This window comes from Planococcus citri, chromosome 4 (genome assembly GCF_950023065.1).
Source record: "Planococcus citri chromosome 4, ihPlaCitr1.1, whole genome shotgun sequence".
Lineage (NCBI taxonomy): Eukaryota > Metazoa > Arthropoda > Insecta > Hemiptera > Pseudococcidae > Planococcus > Planococcus citri.
Genome location: NC_088680.1, coordinates 50664894 through 50687934, shown reverse-complemented (window position 1 = coordinate 50687934; position 23041 = coordinate 50664894). Strand labels below are relative to the sequence as shown.

The 23041-nt window shown below is 33.9% G+C and overlaps 2 protein-coding genes and 1 long non-coding RNA gene across 5 annotated transcripts; all 3 read left to right on the top strand.

Moving 5' to 3' along the window:
* Positions 1-237: 237 nt before the first annotated feature.
* LOC135843510 (facilitated trehalose transporter Tret1-like) lies at positions 238-5905 on the top strand. Of its 2 annotated transcripts, none has more exons than XM_065361426.1 (2): positions 238-786; positions 4295-5905. In XM_065361426.1, exons 1-2 carry the CDS (start codon positions 732-734, stop codon positions 5677-5679), a joined length of 1440 nt encoding a protein of 479 aa, XP_065217498.1. In that variant the 5' UTR covers positions 238-731; the 3' UTR covers positions 5680-5905. The 2 variants fall into 2 exon arrangements, with proteins under 2 accessions (XP_065217498.1, XP_065217500.1); XM_065361428.1 differs by having other exon boundaries at positions 238-790.
* Positions 5906-8515: 2610 nt separating this feature from the next.
* On the top strand, positions 8516-10991 carry LOC135843088 (facilitated trehalose transporter Tret1-like). Its single transcript, XM_065360837.1, has 2 exons — positions 8516-8810; positions 9290-10991. The coding sequence occupies exons 1-2, from the start codon at positions 8744-8746 to the stop codon at positions 10657-10659; spliced, it is 1437 nt and encodes a 478-aa protein (XP_065216909.1). The 5' UTR covers positions 8516-8743; the 3' UTR covers positions 10660-10991.
* A 2212-nt stretch (positions 10992-13203) lies between these two features.
* LOC135843090 (uncharacterized) lies at positions 13204-17546 on the top strand. 2 transcript variants are annotated; one of them, XR_010558234.1, is made up of 2 exons: positions 13204-15600; positions 15697-17546. It is a non-coding gene; the product is annotated as an uncharacterized LOC135843090 (long non-coding RNA). The 2 variants fall into 2 exon arrangements; XR_010558235.1 differs by having other exon boundaries at positions 15691-17546.
* The last annotated feature ends 5495 nt before the right edge of the window (positions 17547-23041 follow it).

The window sequence follows — 23041 nt, the reverse complement described above, 5'->3', positions numbered from 1 at the left end:
CTGTCTGTCCATAAAACTATGTAATCTTATCAACAACTACAAAATATACAAAATACAACAAACTTTGTGACATATCCCACAATTGGCGATACGAGTATTTTTCCACACGATAAGCTTATACTCGTACCATAGGTACGGTTGAGCATTTCAACTCTTCAACGTTTATGGATTTATGCACGAACATATTACTCATTATCGTACTTCAGTTTCATTTTTCTTTAGTTAATTAAAAAACAGCGTTAGTACCTCGTAATTTGTAATTAAGTGAGAACGTAGTCATTCTGACCGTTCTTAATGATTCGTTTAACCGCGAACGTCGCCTCGTCACCTCCGTAAAAATCCTCTATTTTCGCAATAACACCAAAAATGAATGATGGCCCTTCGCGAAAATTACACAGCAATCATTAACAAAACACAAATTTATTTCATACGAAAATATTAATTCTAAAAATAGAGGGATAGAAGCAGGTGTCACGGTTTACAATTTTTTTTTTATCAATTTCTAGATTTTTTTCGCGTTTAAAATAATACCTACTTATAGGAGATATCGACGTCGTGTTGAATAAATTTCGCGTTCGTTCATAGCACACCACAATTTCGGTTAACCTTGGAAGACTACATTTAAAACACTCTTCCGCACCCGGCCCCCAACAAGCAGTGAAATTTTTATCAATACATAACCGTACAGTACGTATATTGACTAGTTGTCGTTGTGTATCTATCTATTCAACATGGGTAATCCTAATTACCGGACAATTTATCGTCAAACTTTGGCTGAAATACCGAGTAAGTAAGTTGATTTTAATTATTTCACAATTATACACCAATTTCTTAGACAATGACTAGAGAATCCAGACCTTTTTCTTGCAACAGTTTCCATAATATTATTAGCTCATAGGTACCTAAATTTTTCCTATTGAGAATTTTTGTCACTTGAAAACACCGGCACAAATCAGTCGGCGTAATATTTTTAGCAGAAAATCAAGGAAATCAAGTGGTTTGAACGGAAATAGCTTGAATACTTTACATAGATGAGAGAGGAAGGGAGTTTGACTCCAAGAATAAATCTCACGAATACGGCGAATGACAATTTAGCATACCTACTACTTGATTAAAATTCCAAACTTGCTGAGGGTAAAAATCTTGGAAAAAATGTTGTGCCATTTTTTTATGAAAAGTAGAATCCAAATAGGGACTCTTGAATTCAAGTAACCATAGTTTGATATTGAAATTTCGCTTATTTTCTAAATTGAAAAATATCGTATGATGGCGCCACTTTTCCACTTCTAGAGAAAATTATTATAAGCTGAATCAACAAAAATGCACAAAAGTGCAGGCAAAAAAAAAATAAGACATCAGTAGTTGTAAATTCTATCCACTTTCACAGGTACGAACATAGGCAGTAACACACTCGTATCACATATCGCGCTATCGTAATGAACTAATTACTCAGTTGAGGTAATTAAGTACAAATTAAGATAGTTATAGGAGTAATTAATTTGCATAAATAGCCAACTCGTTCTCGTGTGAGACTGTCGTTTGAGCTGATCAACTCAAAAATGTACCTTTCAACGCCCCCGTATGCTCTAAAAGATGAGTTTTCAAAATTTCAAGCGATTGGGATGTGCACAAAATTCGAATTTGGATTTCAGAATTCTAAAATAGTGAAATCAGAGATCTTTTTGAAAATAATTGGAGACATTTTTAAAATGAGCTTCAATTTTTAAAAATGTACTTTATTTATAGAAAAAAAATAAAAATTGATAACGATGTCGTGTACGTCAGAGAATAGGAAAAAAATTAATCACTAAAAAACAAACAATGTATTGTACCTACTTACAACTAATTTTTTTTAGCCACCATTTTTTCAACGCCTTGTTCTATTGATTTAAACATTTTTAGAACTAAAATTTACCCTGAAACATTTCAGCCCCTTCCATCTCTCCCAAACCATCAGGTATTTTTTGTGCTGAGGTCCGGTCAAAATTTGTGTCAAGCTGACTTGAAAATATCTATAAAAATTCATCAGCCAAAATTTCATAGTATTACAGTGAATTTCTCGACTTTTGTTGAATTTTTGAAAATCAAATTTGAGCTAAAAATGTAAAAAAAAAAACAACAAAATTTTACCAAATCAACCCAGAACGCTGAAATTTGACACATACCCTATTTTGGAGCCTTCAAATCGATTAAAAACCGTTTCAAACAATACTAAGCAGTTCTGCAGCCTCTAGTGAATTTTTGAAGATTGAAATTTCCACAAAATTTTATCAAATGAAGTTGAGAAGCTAATAATAAAATTTACATTATACCCCAATTTCAGGACCTGAACCCAATTTTTTCCGAAAAAAGATAACTTTAGCAACCAAAAAAGTTACGTATAAAACTTTATAGCCAAACATTTTCTTTTTCATGTATAAAAAAGTCACCAAAAAACCCTCGATAGAGATTTTAACATTTTTAGAAAAAATCGGGGCTTTTAGGAAATTATTGACAAAAAAGTATTTTAGGCAGAAAAAGTAAGCATTTTTGAAATTTTTTGGAAATTTTCGACAAAACATGCAGATTACAAATCAGCAGACGCAGGACTTTTTGGAAATTTCTGAAAACAAATCAATACTTGGGCAACTATTAGAGAAAAGTAAGACTTTTTGATTTTTGGCAATAAGCATGAGATGTTGGCAATTTTAGCAAAAGGCATAGATTTTAGCAATTTTTGGCAATTGAAGGGTTCCGTAGAAAAGGGCCCTCGGGCATTTTTTTTTGTTTTTTTGATTTTTACAATTATTCTGAATACATTCAAAATTATTTTTATCAATTCCACCACATTCATTCAGTGAAGCGATCTTTCACGAAAAAAAGACGAATTGGAAAATATTTGCTAATAGAAAAAATTTTCAAGTCGATTTGAACTAGTAAAAATCATTGGAAAAAAACTAACCAAGGCCCTTTTTCCATGACGCCTCTCAATTTTTGGTAAAAAAAAAACAAGATTTTTACGATCTTAGCAAAAGGCAAATTTTTGGCAATTTTTTCGTCAAAAAAAAGTTGAGACTTTTGAGTAATTTTTGGAAAAAAAAGTGAGATGAGAATTTTTTGTAAAAGAGCGAAAATTTTAAGCAATTTTTCGCAGAAACAAGACTTTTTGGCAATTTTGCAAAAAGCACAGCTTTTCAGTAATTTGCCAAAAAAATAAATATGTTCAGCAATGTGATACTTTTTCGGAATTTTTCGATAAAAAACTAAACTTTTTGACCATTTTCAAGACTTTCGACGATTTTAACAAAATGCAAAACTTTTTAGAAATTCCGAAAAGTAATGACTGAATTTATGGCAAAGAATAGAAAATTTTAAGCAATTTTCGGCAAAAAGGGAGGCTTTCTTGTAAATTTTTTAGCAAAGCATGTCTTTTTAGTAATTATTGGCAACAAAAATTAGACTTTTTCAAAGTGACACTAAAAATTCAAACAGAATGCATTTTTCGCAATTTTTGCGAAAAATTAGACATTTTGAAATTTTTTGCACAATTTTTTTCACGATCAGTTTCCACTGACAAAAAAAAGAAATTCAATTGACAGTCTATTTCTAGCATTTTGATTCGATTAGAGATAGTTTTAAACTATACTATAGATCCTCCGGCAATTTTTTGAAAATTCCAGCTTCTCTCAAAAATGTATAAAATCTGATAAAATAAACTTTAGCAGCTTGTAAAGGCGTTTTTTCGAAAACTGGAATTCCCAAAAAATTTGCGAGAGCTCCAGAATGGCTTGAAGCCACCTACAATCAGTTCATAACATTGAAATTAGTATATTATGAAGTAAATTTTTCAGCTGGAAGGAGGCTCAGAGTTAGTCTAAGCGGTTCGAAACCATTCCCAATCGATTTGGGGTGTATAAAATAGGATAAATACCAAATTTCAGTTTCCAAATCTTTGATTTTTTCATATTTTTAGTCCTGAACGTTTCCAAAAATTCACCAAAAACCGACAAATGCACTTCAGCTTTAGAAATTTCGGCTAGTGATGTAATTTTGCCTGCTCTTTCCATTTAGCTTTGTTCGGTTCAAAAATTGTTGTACCAATCGGAATACCTCGTCGAGCAAAGGGTACAAATTGTAATTCACTGTGAGGGTACCTGTTCTCTCATTTCGAAGGTCATAACACCAAAAATAAATTTTTTGTCACGTCATGCTTTTCATTTTTTAATAGAGAAAACAACTTCTATTTCTCCTCATTGTGAAATCACATTCTTACATTTACGAGTATTTAAATTCAATTTCACAATTTTGTTTACAGTATGCCTGGGAGAATTTTCAATCGGTCTGGCATTCGGATGGATCGCACCAATGATCAAAGTAATCTTAGAAGATCCCCACAGCGAAATTCCAGCAAACGAAGACGAAACTTCTTGGCTGGCGAGCCTGACTGAATTCGGAAGAACTTTTGGACCACTATTTTCACTCGTACTATTGGACATACTAGGACGAAAAATCCTGCTGCAATTCTCATCGTTGATATTCTTCGTAATTTGGTTAGCCATCCTATTCACTCGATCGATAACCATTCTATGCGTTACGTTTTTCGTATTCGGATTAGGTATCGGAATATGCAACGCTACCTCGGCAGTTTACATAGGAGAGAACTGTTCTCCAACACTTCGAGGTATTTTTTGCAGCATCAGCACCACTGGGTTTTACTTAGGTGTTCTAGTTCAATTCATAATCGCGGGCTTACTATCGTACCATGCCCTAGCTGTGGTAAATCTCATAATGGCATTTGCCTGCTTAGTGAGCTCATTGTTGTGCGTCGAATCGGCTCAGTTCCTCATGCTCAAAGGACGTTTCCAAAAAGCTGAAAAAAACATGATGTGGTTGAAGGGTACCGACAACAAGGACGATATTATCTCAGAGTTTGAAATAATCAAAGCGAACATCGCCTCGGAAAAATTAAAGAAGACATCCTACAGAGAGTTATTCACCTCAAGAGCAAATTATAAAAGCTTGATTATAGTCCTTATCCTGAATATGGGCCACGCCTCCACAGGAAATGCTGCTTTGTTTACATACATCTCGATATTATTTCCAGCCAATGAATTCTTCACTTCGTATCAAGTCACTGTATACTTTGGAATCTCGCAAATGGCTTTTTGTTTCGTATCTTCTCTAATAATTGAAAAATTTAGTCGAAGAACATTGACGTTGTTTTCATTCGCTATGTTCCTACTATGCCACTCGAGTGCAGCTTATTTTTTATACGATTCTGCTAAAAATGTTTCGTCAGCTTCGTACGGTGTTTGGATGATATTTATCTCAGTTTGTACTTTTTCTGGAGTCAGCGCAGTGCTCGACTCAGTAGTGCATATGCTCAGAGGAGAATTATTTCCACAAAGTATTAAACCAATCGGATCTGGTTTATCGATATCAGCGCATTCTTTCATGGAATTCCTCACTCTGAAAATTTTCTTAGTGATCAAATCGCATTACGGGACGTATGCGAATTTTCTCGGTTATGCTATGATCAGTTTAGCGTTATTCTGGTTTAGTTACTTCTATTTGCCCGAAACTAGAGGTAAAACACTGATTGAGATTCAAAAATCGTTGGAAAAACCAAAAAAGGGCAGTATTCGGAATTACAGCGAAGAAGAGGATAAGTTTATTAAACAGCAACGGGATGTGTTATGAATGAGCCAACAGCTCAATACACTTTCAAATTACACGATCAGTTCAGGTACAAACGCCTAGTTCTTAATTTGAAATGATTTACCTAATTTATAACGACAAATCGACGCCGGTAATGAAATTCAAACAAAGTTAAATTTTATCAAATGTAAATATGTGTATTGATAAAGAGTGAAACTATAGTTGTAAGTTTTTGTACTTTCAAATAGATAGCTACGTTTTTTTAGTAGTCGTGTTTACTGAATTTTTTTAAAAAAGAGTCCCAAATGAGTTTCAAAAACATTTCTTGCGTCACATGAAGCAAATGGTTATGTTGAGAAAAGTTTCTTTGTTTGATTGCAAGCTATTTTTATTCCCTTCCAGATGTAATTCAACGAACGCATTATCGAATTTTTTTTCTTAGAAAAAGGTCGAGTGAAAAGTTGAATTGAGTCCGCATTTTCAAGAATCCAAAATCGAAAATTCATGCTTGTTTTCGTCATTTTAGTAATTCTTCCATGCCACATAATTATTTTCCTTTCAAAAAAATGTCATAGAAGCCCCTCCCGCTTCCTCAATCTTTATAGTGGGAGAAAATTATTTTTTTCTGTCACCTATACTGGGAGAAATTTATTTTTGGAAAATTCTTCCACCTATCTTGGGAGAAATTTATTTCTATGCAATTCTGTCACCTATCGTGGGAGAAAATTATTCTGTCTCTGTACAGATTGAATTTTTTCCGGTCTCTTAGGCGAATACATATTTTTCTGTCCTCTTAGTGACAGATTTTCGACCAGTTTAGTGACCAATTATGACGTCAGTGACCAGACTGCGACTGTTTTCACTTCGTATCTTCAAAGAAATCAAAATTTTCCTTATGGGAAAATTTTGGGAAATTTCAAAATCAAAAACTTCGAAAATGAATTTTCTCAATTTTTGTTTTTATGGTAGTTTTTGAATTTTTCCTGTATTTTCTCCCTCCACATCTGTTTAAAAAAAATCAATTTTTGTTATTGAATATTGACAGTCACGAACCAACCTGACTTTTTTTTGGAGGCGAGGGATATTTCATACGTTTGTCAACGAAATTCATATCAACCTGCGAGGGCATCTACATACATGAGGGTGAATCGGGAAAAAGAGAATTTTGACGAAATCTTGAAAATACCTTACTTTTGAATTGAAAGTAACTCACGAAAAATTTCAATGCCAGACGTGCCCTGAGAGGGAAGATATAAGTCCTCAAAAAAAGGGCATAAATTTTGAAAAAAATTGTGTTTTTTGCTCGAGCCCCCACCGAACATTTTCTTGAAGGGGGGGGGGGGGTTGTTCAGTTCCAAAAAATAAATTTTGAGGGCTGAAAAATTATTTTGGAATACAGTGATGCCAATTCGTTTGGTGGTTATTGCCATTTCAAAAATCGAGGAAAACAGCCATAAAACTTGTCAATTTTTTTTAGATTTTGAAATTGAAAATGATGATTAAAAAATTAGCACTACTGTTTTTCAAAATATTTCTATAGTTTCAGAAATGATATAGTTTGATGTTTTGGTATCATTAATGCAAAATAGGTATTTGGAGAGAAAATATTTTCAAAATATTTTGCTCCAAAATTCCGATGTAAGCGATTTACAACTTTTCAACTGCTCAAAACAACCCTAAAAGTGATCTTAGATCAGTAAAAATAATCAGGTTTTCCATTGCCCAAGATTTTAAAGAGCCATCATTCTCAAAAATTTGAACCATATTTTATAAAAACGCAGCAAAGCAAGAACCTAAATCTTAATTGGGGATATCCTTAGTAGGTATTCCCACAAAAATTTTCAACCCTCTCCCCTCATATTTACCCCTCCAAACGGTGTAAAATGTGTCTTAGCGAGGGTTGGGGATAAAATGGGAATTTTGGGGAAATAACTACTTAGGTATTAATGAGTAGGGTGTCGTTTTCTTATGATTCGATACTGCTGAGCACGAATATGACGTCAGATTTTTTGCTACACTCATCTAGCCCTTTCCAGAGCACCTGGACCCCTCAATTTTTACTATTGTTAAAAAACATAAGATAAGTTGAAAAACGTTATTTTGAGGGGTAAATATGAGGGGAGGGGGTTGAAAATTTTTGTGGGGATACCTACTAAGGATATACATAACTTCCAGAAAAATTTTCAAAATCGGTTGAAATGGGGCTGAGAAAAGTGTTATTGAAATTTCAGAATAGGGGGGTTCCCCAAAAAGGGCACCTCCCCATATCTATTGTGGAAACTAATTTTCGAAAACGAGGTTTCCTTGAACTCATAATACTAGAGATTATTTATATTAAGAGTATGTTGATGGTTTTTTTTCTGTCAATTAGCCAAAAAAAAGGCTAAAATTACCTCAAAAAAGTGCATTTGAAGAGCAATAAAATGCAACTGTGCAAGGAGCCCGATAGTTAGAATGCATATTTGAGGTTAGGGGACCTTCCCCATCATAACGACGATAAGTTTTTTTCTGCCAAAGCCAAAAATTGAGGAAATGAGTTTTTTATTAGGCTTTTCCTTCCATTGTTATTGTGCAACCTGGGATTAAAAAATCATAATTTTCTCCCCTTCCCTATTTCGAAAACCAGATACATCGGAATTCGGAATCCATCACAATTTTTCAGCCACTAGAAAACGTCCAAAGTAGACCATTGACAATAATTGGAGACTGCTGAGAAAATTAATTCGCAAACTTTTTTTATTTTTCATTTTTATTAATATTATCTCCTTTAGATTTTTTTAAAGGTGAGCATTGAATGCATTGATCCCTCAAGATTTTAGATAAATAGCTGTACTGTTCTCAAGTACTCTGATTCTAGTACATAAGTTGTTTTGCAAAGCTCGAGCAACCGTATTTTTTCTCATTTTAAAATTTACGCAGAAGAAACGCTTCTTATATGGAACCAAGTTCAAATTATCATGGTGTGGATTGTGTAACCTCATTAGGCTAATATTGGAAACATTCACCTCACTCTCTCTCTTCATAAGCAGTATTAACAGTTCGACACAACGAAACAGTTCGCGGAAACCAGTTGTTGTCTTTAAATAAATATGTACCGTAAATGTAGATGTTTAAAATGAGTAATCATCCTAATTTCCGAGCAATTCATCATCAAACTTTGGCAGAAATTCCAAGTAAGTTTAATTTTTTCCTTACTCTTTAATATTTTGAAAAATGGAATAATTTTAGCTAAATAATAAATCCATATTCCGTTTGAAAAAAGTAAATAAATATTGATTTGAATTGAGTGACCTCATTTTTATTTTTCGTGTTTATTTCCATAATTGGTGTCAAGTAAACATCGAAAAATGCGTATACTTATTGATAAAAATTCATAAGTGGTAAAGAAAAATCGAATTTTGATAGATAACTTCGTTATTTACCTATTAAAAAAATTTGCTCTCATGTAAGACCTCCAAATCCATAATCCAACATGAGCGTCATTTTTGATTTCTACTTAAAATAAGAGCTTAAAAATTGATCAAAAATTAAAAATCGAAATTAGCATCTCTACTTTTAAAAATTTGATCATCTTCAATTCATTTATCACCCCATAAAACTACAGCTAATCTTAATTAATTAAGAAATTATAATCCTCGTATTTCATTTACAGTATGCCTGGGCGAATTCTCAATGGGAATTGCATTCGGATGGTTGGCACCAATGATCAGAGATATTTTAGACGATCCAAAAAGCGAAATTTCAGCAAACGAAGATCAATGTTCTTGGCTGGCCAGTTTACTCGAATTCGGCAGAGCATTCAGCCCTCTACTGACACTCTTACTATTGGACATATTAGGACGAAAAATCATGCTGCAAATCTCTTCCACGATATTCTTCGCCATTTGGCTCATCATCACATTTACTCGTTCCATTGTGACCTTATGCGTAACCTTTTTCTTTTTCGGATTAGGAATCGGCATATTCAACGCTGCCTCAGCAGTTTACATAGGTGAGAATAGTTCGCCAAATCTTCGAGGTATTTTTTGCAGTGCTTGCACAACAGCTTTCTATATAAGTGCATTGATCCAGTACATAATATCGGGTTATTTACCATACCGGGTTCTCGCCATAACTAATCTAATAATGGCATTAGTCTGTTTGACGAGTACACTGCTGTACGTCGAATCCGCTCAATTCCTCATATTGAGAGGACGTTTCGAGAAAGCAGAAAAAAACATGATGTGGTTAAAGGGTACCGTCGACAAAGAAGATATTGCAACCGAGTTTGAAGCTATCAAAGCGAATATCGAGTCCGAAAAAGAAAAGAAGACGTCTTACAAAGAGTTGCTCAAAGCACCAGCCAATTATAAAAGCTTGCTTATAGTTTTGATTCTTAATATGGCTCACGCGTCCACAGGAAACGCTGCTCTGTTCACGTATATCTCGATAATATTCCCACCGAATAAATTTTTCACCTGGTATCAAGTAACGGTGTATTTTGGAATCTCTCAAATGACTTTCAGCCTACTAGCTTCTGTGGTGATTGAGAAATACAATCGTAGGACTTTGACGTTGTTTTCGTTCACCATGTTTTTATTATGCCATTCGACGGCAGCTTATTTCTTTTACGATGCAGACCATAATTCTTCGCCGATTCGTTTTGGTGTATGGGTGATATTCGGCTCGGTTTGTACTTTTTCTGGATGCAGTGCTGTATTGGATTCGGTGATGCATATGCTTAGAGGGGAATTATTTCCACAAAGCATTAAACCAATAGGAACTGGTTTAACTGTAGTGGCCCGTTCTTTAATGGAATTCGTGACTATAAAAATATTTTTAATGATCAGATCGCAATATGGAACTTACGCAAATTTTATTGCATACGCTGCGATAAGTTTAATATCGGTTTTGTTCTGTTATTTCGTACTTCCAGAAACTAGAGGGAAAACGTTAATTGAGATTCAAAATTCGTTGGAAAGACAAACGCCAAATACTAGTTCTCAAAATGAAGACGAAGAGCAATTATTCGATGAGCAATGAGATGAAATCACAATGGATTGTTTTTGGTATTAAGTTTTTAAGATGATCGAATTTTATATTCTTGTACTCACAGCTGTGATTTACTCATATCAAGGGTCCACTTTCGATGTTCTGGATTAATAATTTAATTGATTGTATGGTCTTGTAGTTTATTTTCGACTTTCAAACATGAAATAACAGAGATAGGAACCTATTAGGTTGAATTATCAAAAAGTTTAACAGCATTGAGCCAAAAATTTTCATGACTGCTGAAAAACATTTATTAAAGTGGAATATGTATAGGCTAATTTTGAGTAAAAGTCATTGAAATTGAAATAAAAATTTTTTTAATATTGCCTATTTTATTCGGCGTACGAAATGTCTCTTGCCATGATAGAAATTGCATGGCTTGAACTCAATTTCTGCTAACAAAAAAAAAAATTTCAAGTACTAATCAAATAGCTCGAAAAAGTAACCAAAAATATTTTAATGTAGAAAATAAATCACAAAAAAGCATAAGATTACAAATCAAAATTTCCAACTTTTAATTTTAAAAATTTGCTTTTGACAATTTTTGGCAAGAAAGTGAGTATTTTTGCAATTTCTGGCAAAAAAGGCCAAATTTTGGCAAAATGAAACAAGACTGACAATTTTAACAAAAGGGATGGTTTTCTGACAATTTCTTTCAAAAAACCGAGACTTTTGGATAATTTTTTTAAAAAACTTTGGAATTTTTTTGCAAAAAACGACAATTTTTCAAAATTTTGTTTAAAGGGCGAAAATTTTATACAATTTTTGGCAAAACGCAAAACTTGAACGATGTCAGCAAAAAGCAGAACTTTTTGTGAAAAACTTGGAGAAAAGAGATACTTTTTGGCAATTTCTGAAAAATACCTGACCTAAGCGAGGATTTTGGATAACTTTTTAAATAAATTTAAAAAAGAAAACTTGACAATTTAAACAAAAATGATCAATTTTTGGCAATTCATGGGAAAGAAATAAAATTTTTTCGAAAAGTGAAGCTTTTTTCTACAAGTATATAATTTTTGCTAATTTTGAGTAAGGTAAAGTGCCCTAATTCCAACCACTTTTTTTTAAATGCATTTTCGGATATCTCAATTTGAATTTTTTTTAAAAGTTGTGTAACCATTTGATAAAGTAACTATTCAAAATTCATTTGGCATTGTCACCTTGTGGAAAAACCATCCCCAGAGAAAAAAAAATGAACTTTAGTGAAAAGTGTCAAATCGCAAATTTTCATTTTTGGGTCCCTAATTCCAACCACCTACTTTTACTATGAAAAAAAGTTGCGTAAATTGCAAAAAATACAAAGTTTATTGATTAAAATACAAAAGTAATTAAATCTTCATTTATTATTAAAGTGTCACATGCCGAGATTTGCAAATTTGAGGGCAGTAAAAAACAAAATTTCAAGATTCTCCATCATACCTGAATTTAAAGTCTCAAAAATTCATTATGTAAAAAGAGGTGTATCTGACGTCGTTTTTCCCCTCAGAGGCCTTAATTTCACTCAAAAATGATGACGGCAGCTCTTTTCTCCTACCTACCACTAATTTACTGGGTATTAAAAATTTTTGAAAATGAATTATCATGTTGTACTTGCTGGTGGTTGGAATTAGGACCCCCACAGAGATTTGAAAATTGTGAAATTAATGGGCCTTCCGTGAGTGGTTCACACAAATGAATACCGCACATATGTTGAAAACTATCTACTTTCAAGATATATTCATCAAACTTGACGAAAAACTTCGTTAAAAAAATTCCATCGGTATTTTTCTCCGAGCTTCCTTGCAACCGGCAATTTTGAAATGTGGTTTTTCGGCGATAATTTTTTTCCATTTGGCTTTCAGGTGCTGGCGTTTTGTACGTCATCATTTAATCACTTTAGCAACATAATTTCACAAACACCCGCTAGGTAGCGTTATCAACGGATGAGAAATTGAAAGTGGTTGGAATTAGGCACTGGGTGGAATTTGGGCACTTTACCTTACAGAAGGGAGACTTATTTAAAAGCTAAAAAACCATCATTTTTGGCGATAAGAAAAACTTTTGAACAATTTTTGAAAAACATAAACTTTTTTGGAATTTTATGCAAAAAGCCGAAGACATTGGACAATTATTTGGCAAAAAGCAAGAATGGAAAATTTAGCAGAAAGCACGAATTTTCGGCAATTATTGAAATATAATTGTACTTTTTCGCAATCTTCGTTGAAAATGGTGAATTTTGCAGGTCAATTTTTCAGTTGAAAAGTGTGACTTTTTGGCATTTTTTGAGGAAAAACAGCGAGACTTTTGGGTAATTCTATGAAAAAAATTGATATTTTTTGGAATTTGTTGCGAAAAAATGACAATAACTTTTGACAAAAAACCAGACTTGGAAATTTTGATAAAGAGTGAGATTATTCGTTATTTTTGGCAGAAAAAAAGAATTTGACAAGTTTAGCAAAGGTGAAGCTTTGTATTTTCAACCAAAATACTGAAGTTGCAATTATTCACTTTTTGATATTATTAGCATTTTTTTCTTCAAAATGAATAAAAATATCAAATTTTTGAAAAATTAGAAAAAAAGTAGTTTTGATAACCAAAATTGTAAAGAAAGTAATCAAAAGTTACGAAAAACTCCAATCGATAAAATACCAATAAATTTTGCATAATAATGCAAAGAATTAGCTCAGGTAAGTATTTTTATAAAAAATTGGTCAGTTTAAAAAAAAATTTATATATAGATCAAATTATATCTACCAAATTTTTGAAAATTTGAATTTGATCCTTAAAAAATAAAGAAACTCTAATTTGATCAAACTGAAGGAAGAGAACTGCATTCGGTTCATCATGCCCTAATTTCAAAATATCGCATTAAAATAGTAAGTTACAAACGTTTTGAAAATTTCGGTGAATTTTTAAAATTCTAATTTTTGAAAACGACGATTGCAAAAATCAGTAAAATATTGAAAGTTGAGCCTTTTGCCTCAATGAAACCAAAGTACAGGTACATCTCTCCTCAACTTCGAAACTGCCATCACATTTTCGAACTCGAATTGCAAACTCTTTTCAAGTGTTCCCAAAGTAGCATAATTTCACTCCTTGTCTTGGCGCCAATTAAAATGAGAAAATATGAAAACAAAAGTGCAGTTGTTCTTTCAAATCTCTATAAACACTTTTTTTAAAAATATCATTTAAGGGCACTCGTGAGACTAAAATTAGAAATACATCTTCAACATGTAAAGACAGTATTTACTTTTTATCCGCACCTATGTGCTACATGTCTTACATGGTCTAACTTCACCCTAACGACCTAGTTAGACCTATACCTAGTGCTATGCACAGATAGGCACTGGCGATTTACCGCCTCGTATACCTACTCTTCGGAGATAAATATGAGATGAGAAATTATACACATAGAATAATATGAATAAAATGAATACTCGGACGACTATAACGTTACATTAGCTTTATTGGTTATTAAGCATTATATGTACATAGTCTGATTATATTACGTAAATAGAATTACGATTTGATTTAAAGGAAGCGAGTACATGTAGTCGCAAATGTGTGTTAAAAACACCACCCAGGGACAAGGGCATTCATGCCGGATAGGGCAGGTCCAGTATGAATGACTCTAAGAAGAGAATTTAGAGATGCTGCAGTTCATCTCTTGAGTAACCACGATCCGATCCGATAGTCCATTACGTAAAAGATATTCCATATCCCAGTAATTATAAGGTGGAAAGTACGTGCTCCATACGTCGAACGTACTGATAGGGCTCCGCACCTTGACCTATCTATCGAATGGAAACTAAGCTCTCGCTTAGTGAGTCCGTGATTGACTGAAGTTGTGATCGGATAACGTGAAACACTTCACTAACGCGAACTAAACCGCTAGATAGCGTGGTTACGTAAGAGAATTGAGCGAAAGGTAGAAGGAGAACAATTTTCCCTCACCTAAGCGACGGAAAATGGCGCAATTCCTCCCTTTACATTGCCCCGAGTGATTACTTATAGGAATATGTAACCACTCTAACAACTAAAAAGGGAGAATGACCCATGTGCCCTATCCTTGCCCCGGGTGTTTACATGTAGCTATTGAAATAAATAAGATAAACAAAATAATAAAATAAACATCTTCTTATCTACAAGTGATACAGTAAAAAGCAGTAATAATAAAAAATGTAGAAGAATAAGAGAAAAAAAAAAAAAATGTATCCAACTTCTGGAAAAATTAAAAATTATAAACGTAAAATAAAGTGAAATAATATCTAAACAGTATATCTGTATAAAATAAAGAAAAGTCACGTTACATCTTGTGAATCAAAGTACCGAACGAAAATCGAAAGTGCTTAATGGACATACATTAGTGATGAAAACTATTGACTATTACAGTATGTATAAATTTTGTACGTAATTACGTTACTCTATTCTATGACTAATATGAATTTATTTATTGTTTCAGGTTCCATGTGATGAGTTGTAGTTCGAGTTCATGTTGCAATGTCTGTTTCATTCCGGGAAGTATGAATTACGTAAGATTGATAAGGTTTTAGATTTTCGATACTTTGTAACGTGATTTCGTATCTACAGATGTTTACTCAGCAAGAAGAGGCAGTAAACCCAAAACAGCCTCCAGAATGATGCGGTGATCAAGAAAAGGACATTTATCGACTATCTTTTCCGGTAACGTTCGGTCTAGTATGCTTTCAAGCTGTTTTATATAGTTTGTATTATGTGTGTCTTTCTTCGAAATGCTGATAGCTTCTAGCCAATTTCTAAATTTCTTCGTCTTATCACTATGTACCGTGTGTTTTATAGGTGGTATGACATAGATTTTCTTTACGCCCGAAGTACTCAACGTCTTGATCAGCGCATTAAAATCGTCTCTCAATTTTTCTTCGTTGGCGTTTTCATGAAGATCTTTATGACCTATCGATATCAGCACCTTTTTAGGTAATTTTGTTACGTTTTTTGAAATTGATCTATTTAGATCTGTTGTTGATACAAAACCATTTACGTAATCGTTATATTCTAATTTTTCAGTATAAGCTTGATCACCGGCTATCGCAAAATGGACCATTTGATGTACCAGGCCATCGCCCAGCATCCAGTACTGTTGCAAAAAGAAGATAGTCTCCGTTCCTTTATTTCGTAACGTAAGTGTAGCTCCGGTTGTGTATAGGTTATATCGGAACTTCCTACACGTCGAACCGAATTCATCAGGTATGGATGTTTTTAGTGTCATCCTTCTGATTTCCTCTTGGAAAATCTTTCTGGTTACCGGTAAATGAACTACTTGTTCTTTTTTGTCGTAGGTCGAGATTGTTAGTCGATTTCGGTAATTTTTTACGTCACGAATCGCTCCAAAATGTCCTGGCTTGAGAGGGCTACGAGTTTGGTTGTTATCTATAATGGATTCGAACTTATTCTGTTCGTATTTCGTTCTATATCGATTGATAGCATTACGTCGGTGAGTATTACGTAAAGGTGTTCTTGGTACATATCGGGAACCTGATGGCTTAAGTATTACTTTTAGATTTTTTGTATTAATCGGTTTTCTTTCAGGAGACTTGCGGCGTATTTGAATCATAGTTTTGCTGCTTTTGGTTGGCGATGATAGTTTTTTCGGTGGTGATTTCTTCGGTGAAGATTTAGCAGGTAATTTTGCTGTTTTCGTAATAGTTGATTTAACCAGCGGAATTTTGAATTCACCTGTTTTTTCTGTTTTTTGGTGTTCGTGTTTCCAATTTGTATCCTCGTCTGATGTGTCTTCGTATTTCGGTTCAAATTGCGATTCATCGATTTCTTTTTCGTTAGATGTTGATTCTGCCGGGTTTTGTTCTTCATCGCTTAAAGGTTGTATAAATTCATCGATCGGATTATCATACTTGTGTTCCGGTGTTACGTTATCGATTAGTTCACATTTTTTCAGGTATATGATTTTTTCTACTGATGCTTTTACTCGATCATTTAGATGTTTTACGTCAGAGTTTAATTTAGCGACTTCGTTCATATAATCGTTATTTTCTATTTTCAGCTCTTGGTTCTCTTTGCGTAACTTCCATAGTTGTTCTACTAAAGTCGCCGGTGACGTTGAATCATCTTTTACGGTCGTAATTTGGATGTTATTTGCTTGTATCTCGACGTCAGATGCAAGAATCAGCGATGTATTGCAGTTAGAGAATACGCATTTTTCAGTCCCAGGTGCGTAAGCCGTATACAGATTGGTTAGACATTTTTCATGATAGATATGTCTACACGAAGTTAGCTTTAATTTCGTATTTGTCCGGTCTTGGTCTGGGCCTTGCCCAAGTGATTTGTTGCAGCTTGAACAAGTGATAATGTTTACTCGTATTGCGCCCATTTTCTTCCTAGTTGGTTCAGAATATTGCTTTTCTTCCATGGATTTGCGTTACGAAAATGAAATCTGGAGCCCAGGGTTGAACGGAACTGAATACGCTTGGAAATAGTTGAATTCGGATTACGTAAGATGAAGCTTTTTCTTTGGCCAAGCACGACGATTTGCTACACGTGTCTGAGAGTCTGTTGGACGTTTTATATTGTAATCCAATGTACTTTATACATATTTTATTGATGTATTGTTTTGTACTTACGTGTAACTGTTGTCTTGGTGGATTATTTTCGATGTGTTATTTGTAATAACTTCTTGGTAGCATTAAACTTTTGAACTTTACTAAACTGTTGTACCTTTACGAAATGAAATACCATTTGTTATCTCAATGTCTCACTGTAACTTCTTTAACTGTGGTTTTATTTTTCACGTTATTTCATGTTTGATTTTTTTATTTTGTTCGAACACTTTGTACGATTTTGCTGTGTGTTGTTAGAGTTGTGCTAACGAATGAGATTGCTCTTTAAATAAATGAAATTTGCTCTCACGATGATAAATTTTATTTTATTTCCTATAAAATAAGTAACGAGTAAAAACATAAAGAAACCTTCGACGGATACTTAGGACATTAGTAAGGAACATCATTGAAATTTCCACGACTGCTGGAATTATTAGATGCGTTACGTTATCTTAATAATTACTATATTAATAGTATACATGCAGGATATCCTTTAAATGTAGATCGCATAGTTTATTCCACGACTGCTGGAATTGCTTAGCTGTTACGTTAGTCTTATACTTGATATATATATCGAGCATATACACATTCTCGTATTGGGCATACATGGAGTTACTACGTTGATAGAATTCGGGTTTTATGGCTGTTTATGCGTTACGTAATGTTTCGATACCTATGCGTTCTTCGTATTCTCTGTATCTATCTTCTCCTATAGTATCGGGTTGTTCTGGAACTTGAGTTAGGAATAATTCACCTTCATCATGGATATCGGTTGCTATCAAGGAGACCATTTCATAATTCGCGGTATATGTGTGGAACATATTTTCTTGGCGATCTATGAAATAGGGGATTGGATGTTTCTGGTATAATTCTTCAAATTGCTCCATATAAATAAGATCCGCGCCTTGTATCAAAACCGCCTCTTCTTTTAGCCATTTGTTAAACCGCTCTGCTTTGATCGCATATTTTTCCATGGCTGCGTAGGAATAGACCATTGGAATTAGAAGAATTCTCTTTGCTCCTTTGCTGATCATTAAATGAAGTAGTTGTTTCGTGTTCTTGATTACGTTACGATAGATTTCTTTTCTGACGTCATGATTCCCGATTGATACCGCTAACATTGGTGGCAGCTGTCTGATCGCGTATATTAAATGGTTCTTTAGTTTCTTCGGTGATAGCGTACCAGTTAACAGTAACGAGTTCATCATTATTGCACGTAATGGCTTGTTTTCATACAGACCTTCCCAAGCCATTGCGCAAAGAGCCCCATCACCGATCATCATGTAGTTTCCGAGAAAATAGCATTTGATGTGGTATCCGCGAGGGTGTTCATAAGTATACTGCGTGATGAAGTCGGTTTGAATTTTGTTGGTATATCGATTGGAATATCTTGTTGTTACGTTACTATTGAAATTATATCCATTTTTGAAGCATTCTCTTCGTAATTCGCTGATATTATATTCGATGGGTATCTCGTATGTTTCTCTGTTGTGCATTATCATCGGTCTGATTTCAATCGGTTCCTTAAACTTTACGTAATAGAAATTGTTATTTTCTTTTAGGTTTTTCCAATGCTGATATGGTTCGATAGAGTTGGATTCGATGTCGTTTTCAATTATTATTACGTTATCTGAATGTGAAGTAGACGGTTGCGATCTCTTTGAAATTGATTGTGTTACGTTATTTAATCCCGACACTGATGATTGGTGGTTCTCCAATGTTGTAGTCGTAGTTTCGGTTTTCATCGCGTCTCGTAGATGAGGATTTTGTCCGAATTGATCTTCTTTGAATTTCAACTCATCTCCTAGCTTGACCCCGTCTTCTTTTTTCATTTCTTCGTAAACACGTTTCATTTCCTTATCGAACAAAAGTTTTCTAAATCCTTCTAAATCTTCTTCCATGTTTCGTATCCGAAAATCTCTCTGGTCTAGATCATTGCCTTGGGTGTTAACCGTCTGCTGTAGGTCCTCAACTGTTTGTTCTAATTCATTAAGTTGGAGTTTCAGGTTACGATTGTAATTTACATATCGCGCAATGACGCTTGCCATATCGTCGGTTGCTATCCTAATTGCACGAGTTTTCTCAACTTCGAAGATTTCTTTGCATTTAGGGATTTGGCATCTCCCTGGATTTTCTTTTTCCTCACAGCTGATGATTACACAGGTCATCAGGTTAACGCATCGTTGATGTGCAATGTGTCGACACCGATCGAGGACTGCTATGCCTTTTGAGTATTCATCGTCCAGTATCAGTAGTAAGCATATTGCACATATCGGCATTTTGACGCTCGCTTCATATTCGGTTAGGTCTAACGAATCGTCTATCATTTTGCTCGCCATTCTAATCAACAAATATATATATTGTTGTAAATACTTGATTGGTTTATCATATGTATTGTCGTATTAAATTGAGTTACCTTATTCCGTAGATTGGAAAATTTTGTCGTATTCGTATCGAATTAAATTCTTGGATTATCAGCTTTTTCTTCGGTCACACTATTGGAAATTATACAGTGGTCAGTAATTAGTTAATCAATTTCTATTTAGTAAACTTGTAATGGCGTGGTGCTCACCTTCTGTCGTTCTTCTTTGTTATTGTTGTCAGATATCATTAAAATTTCACGTTGAATTAATTAAATATCATCACAAAGCACATTATGTCTTACTTATTTTCTTTACGGTTGATTACACAATGTGTTTCAATATTTTGTTTATTATCTATTTCATCTAGAGAGGTGATGTTGTGGTAAGTATCTCATTTGCCTATGTTTGGTGAGTGAGGTGCCGATGAAATAATTTGAATTTTATTGATCTTCTTGATTTTTATTTTATGTTTGGTAAATAAATGGCTAAATGATTAACAAACAAAATAAATTCTAACGTAATGACAATAATACATCTTCGGTTTGACAAGAAATGAGCGACTGTGGTAACCAAATTCTTATAACTAAATCATATGTAGCAAACATTACATGAAATGCCTCTTCTTTGGCTAAAAAAATATTTATTTTACAATCGACTTCTGTAAGTAGAATATCCGAATTTCTTCGAGTAATGATTTTTCTTGTTGAAGCGATTATTTGTAACGTAAAATTTGATTCTTCCATTAGTACAAAGATAACGTAACGTAATTAGACGTCCAATTGAGCGATCGATAAACTTAGGTCATATATTGAATTTTGGTTTAACGAACCATTTGGATGTATTCACCGTATAATAAATTTCGACCATTTTTATTACGTTGGTTACATATGAATCTTTGGTGCGAGGTATTTTACAGCTTCGAAATACGCCTGCGGCATAATAAACACGTTTCGGTGAGAGTCTATGAAAGTCGGTCTTGGATATTTGATGTTAAGTTCTTCTACTATTTCAAGATATTCAATTTTTACATCCGGATATTCTTTTCCAATATTTCTCCACCAGTCTTTGAACCACGTAATTTTTTGCTGCATTTCTTCATCTTGAAATGGTTCGATGGGCGGGAATGCAATGATTTCTTTCACTCCCATTTTGATAATTAAATCCAATGTTTGTCGAGTATTATTCAATGCATTTTGGTAAATTTCAGTATCGATGTCGTGTAGGCCGAATGATATCATCACCTTGCTTGTAATATAACGTAAGTTTTCTGCTAATTGTCTTTTAATTTGTCCTGGAGATAAAGTCCCTCCTCCTAGTTCGCTCCCGACGTAAATTGACTGCATAATTTTGTTCTTGTGTAAACCTTGACGTACTGTGGCATACAAGAAACTGTCGCCAATTGTGAGGTAATTGTTGATGTAAAATAAACGTATGATATTTCCTTTTGGACCTTTGTGAAGATACGTAGATACATAGTCCCATTGACACTCAAAATGGAAATCTTCTACTTCATTACGTAATAGTGACTGATCAACCTGGAAACCTCGCTTTTTGCAGTCCTTCATTAAAGAAAATACGTCGATTTCAATAGGCATCTGCGTCTTCACTTTACTGCCATGGAAAAGTATTCCTTCGTAATACATCACCGGGTTGTAGTTAATATAACGTAATCGTGGCTTTTCTCGACTTTCTTCGCCTTTGCGTTTATGGTTTTCACGGCTCGATTCTTCGTCGCTATGTATCTTTCTTTTCCTAGTGGATTCATGATGCTGTTTCGACGATGACGTGATTTCTTGCGAGTACTTTTCTCGATTTGTATTACGTGATTCTGTATACTCATCGTTGAATTTTTGTCTTAATTGATTACATTCGCGTTCGGTTTCTTTCAACTTTGATTCTAGGTATGCAATTCGCTTTTCGAGTTTGATTTTCTCCCCTTCTTCGTAACGTAATCGTTCGTCTCTGTCTTTTAGCTTCTTCTCCAATTGTTGACGGTAATTCTCTTGGAATATTTTTTCTTTTCGGAAATCGTCTGCTAAAATCTTGTAACCTTTTTCTGTACTACGTAGCTCTTGATCGTTTAGGTGGAATCGTTTTTCCATTCGGGTTAGATCTTTTTCCAATGTCGCGATTTTATCATTCTTCATTGCAATTGATTTTTCTAGTTCGATATTTCTTCTACCATATTCGGTCATTAGGTTTTGAATTGGTTCGGCTGCTGACATTAATTCGCGGTATACTTTCGGCTTTACGTCTGTTGAACATTTTCACATGTTTAATGTTGGTTTATTGATCATTTGTTTTGGTATCTTAGTGATTGTTGAAGCTTACCTTCTCGATCCATTTCTTTGTCTCTGTTCATTTCGACACGATATTAAAATCGCCACTATAAACGATTTTACCGGTTAGAATACTCCAGCTATGGTTTAACACAGTGTTTTAATAATTTTTTAATTTACTTTGGTGAAACAGCAATTACTCAACTTCGGACAAAACACATTCAACTAGTTGTTTACTTTTGAAATGTGTTAGAAGACATTTCTGATTGGTTTACGGAAAAGATCCCCACCACTGCCTTCCATGTGTTTTGAAAAATGGTTTCTCAGCTGATAACTACTTTGAATATTTTTGTACGTTGCAATTTTTGTTTTACGAGTGATTGTTGAAATTTCTATTATCGTTGAGATTTTTAATTTGCAGTGATGAATTAAAATTTACTTCTCCTTAATTTAAGTATGATATTCGACTTTTGTCATCTTTACTCGGGTTATAAATTGAACACGTATGTTATCAGAATAATTCGATACAGGTAAGGAAAATGATAATTTTTATTCTTCTTCTTGATGTAAATTATAACTAATAACTAAAAATTGACATATTTCTTCTTATTACAGATTTATCTTACGTAATGTGAATCGATAGTTTTCCGGTGTCTTCTTATCATCCATTTTACAAAGTAAATAAAACGTAGAGTAAACAGTTGGTAATTATAACGTAAAGAATAATGATATATCTAATTCTAGATCGATTGTTGAACTAAATCTATTACGTAAAAGTGATGGAAGTTTTCTTTAGTCTGCGTGTGCAACAAATCGTTCGATTAAGAATAAAGCTATCTGTAGATGTGTCTCTGGTGACAATACTAGAGATTGGGAACCGATAACGTAATCTGGAACTTGCTCGTCAATGATTTCTTCTAGCCCTCGTAGGTAGTGTACAATAACACCATCTGCTTGATTTTGTAGAAATGCTCTGTAGCAATTTCTTGCACGGTGATTAATTGATCCAACTTTTCTGTTCGGTATAGGTGCTAGGAATATTTGATTAACGCCGCGGTAGACAAGATGTTTTATTATCGCCTTGATGTCATCGTAGGTTTCATGCTTTCTTGCCGCATCGTCGATCTGCGCTTCACCGAAAGAAATTAGAATCGATCGCGGT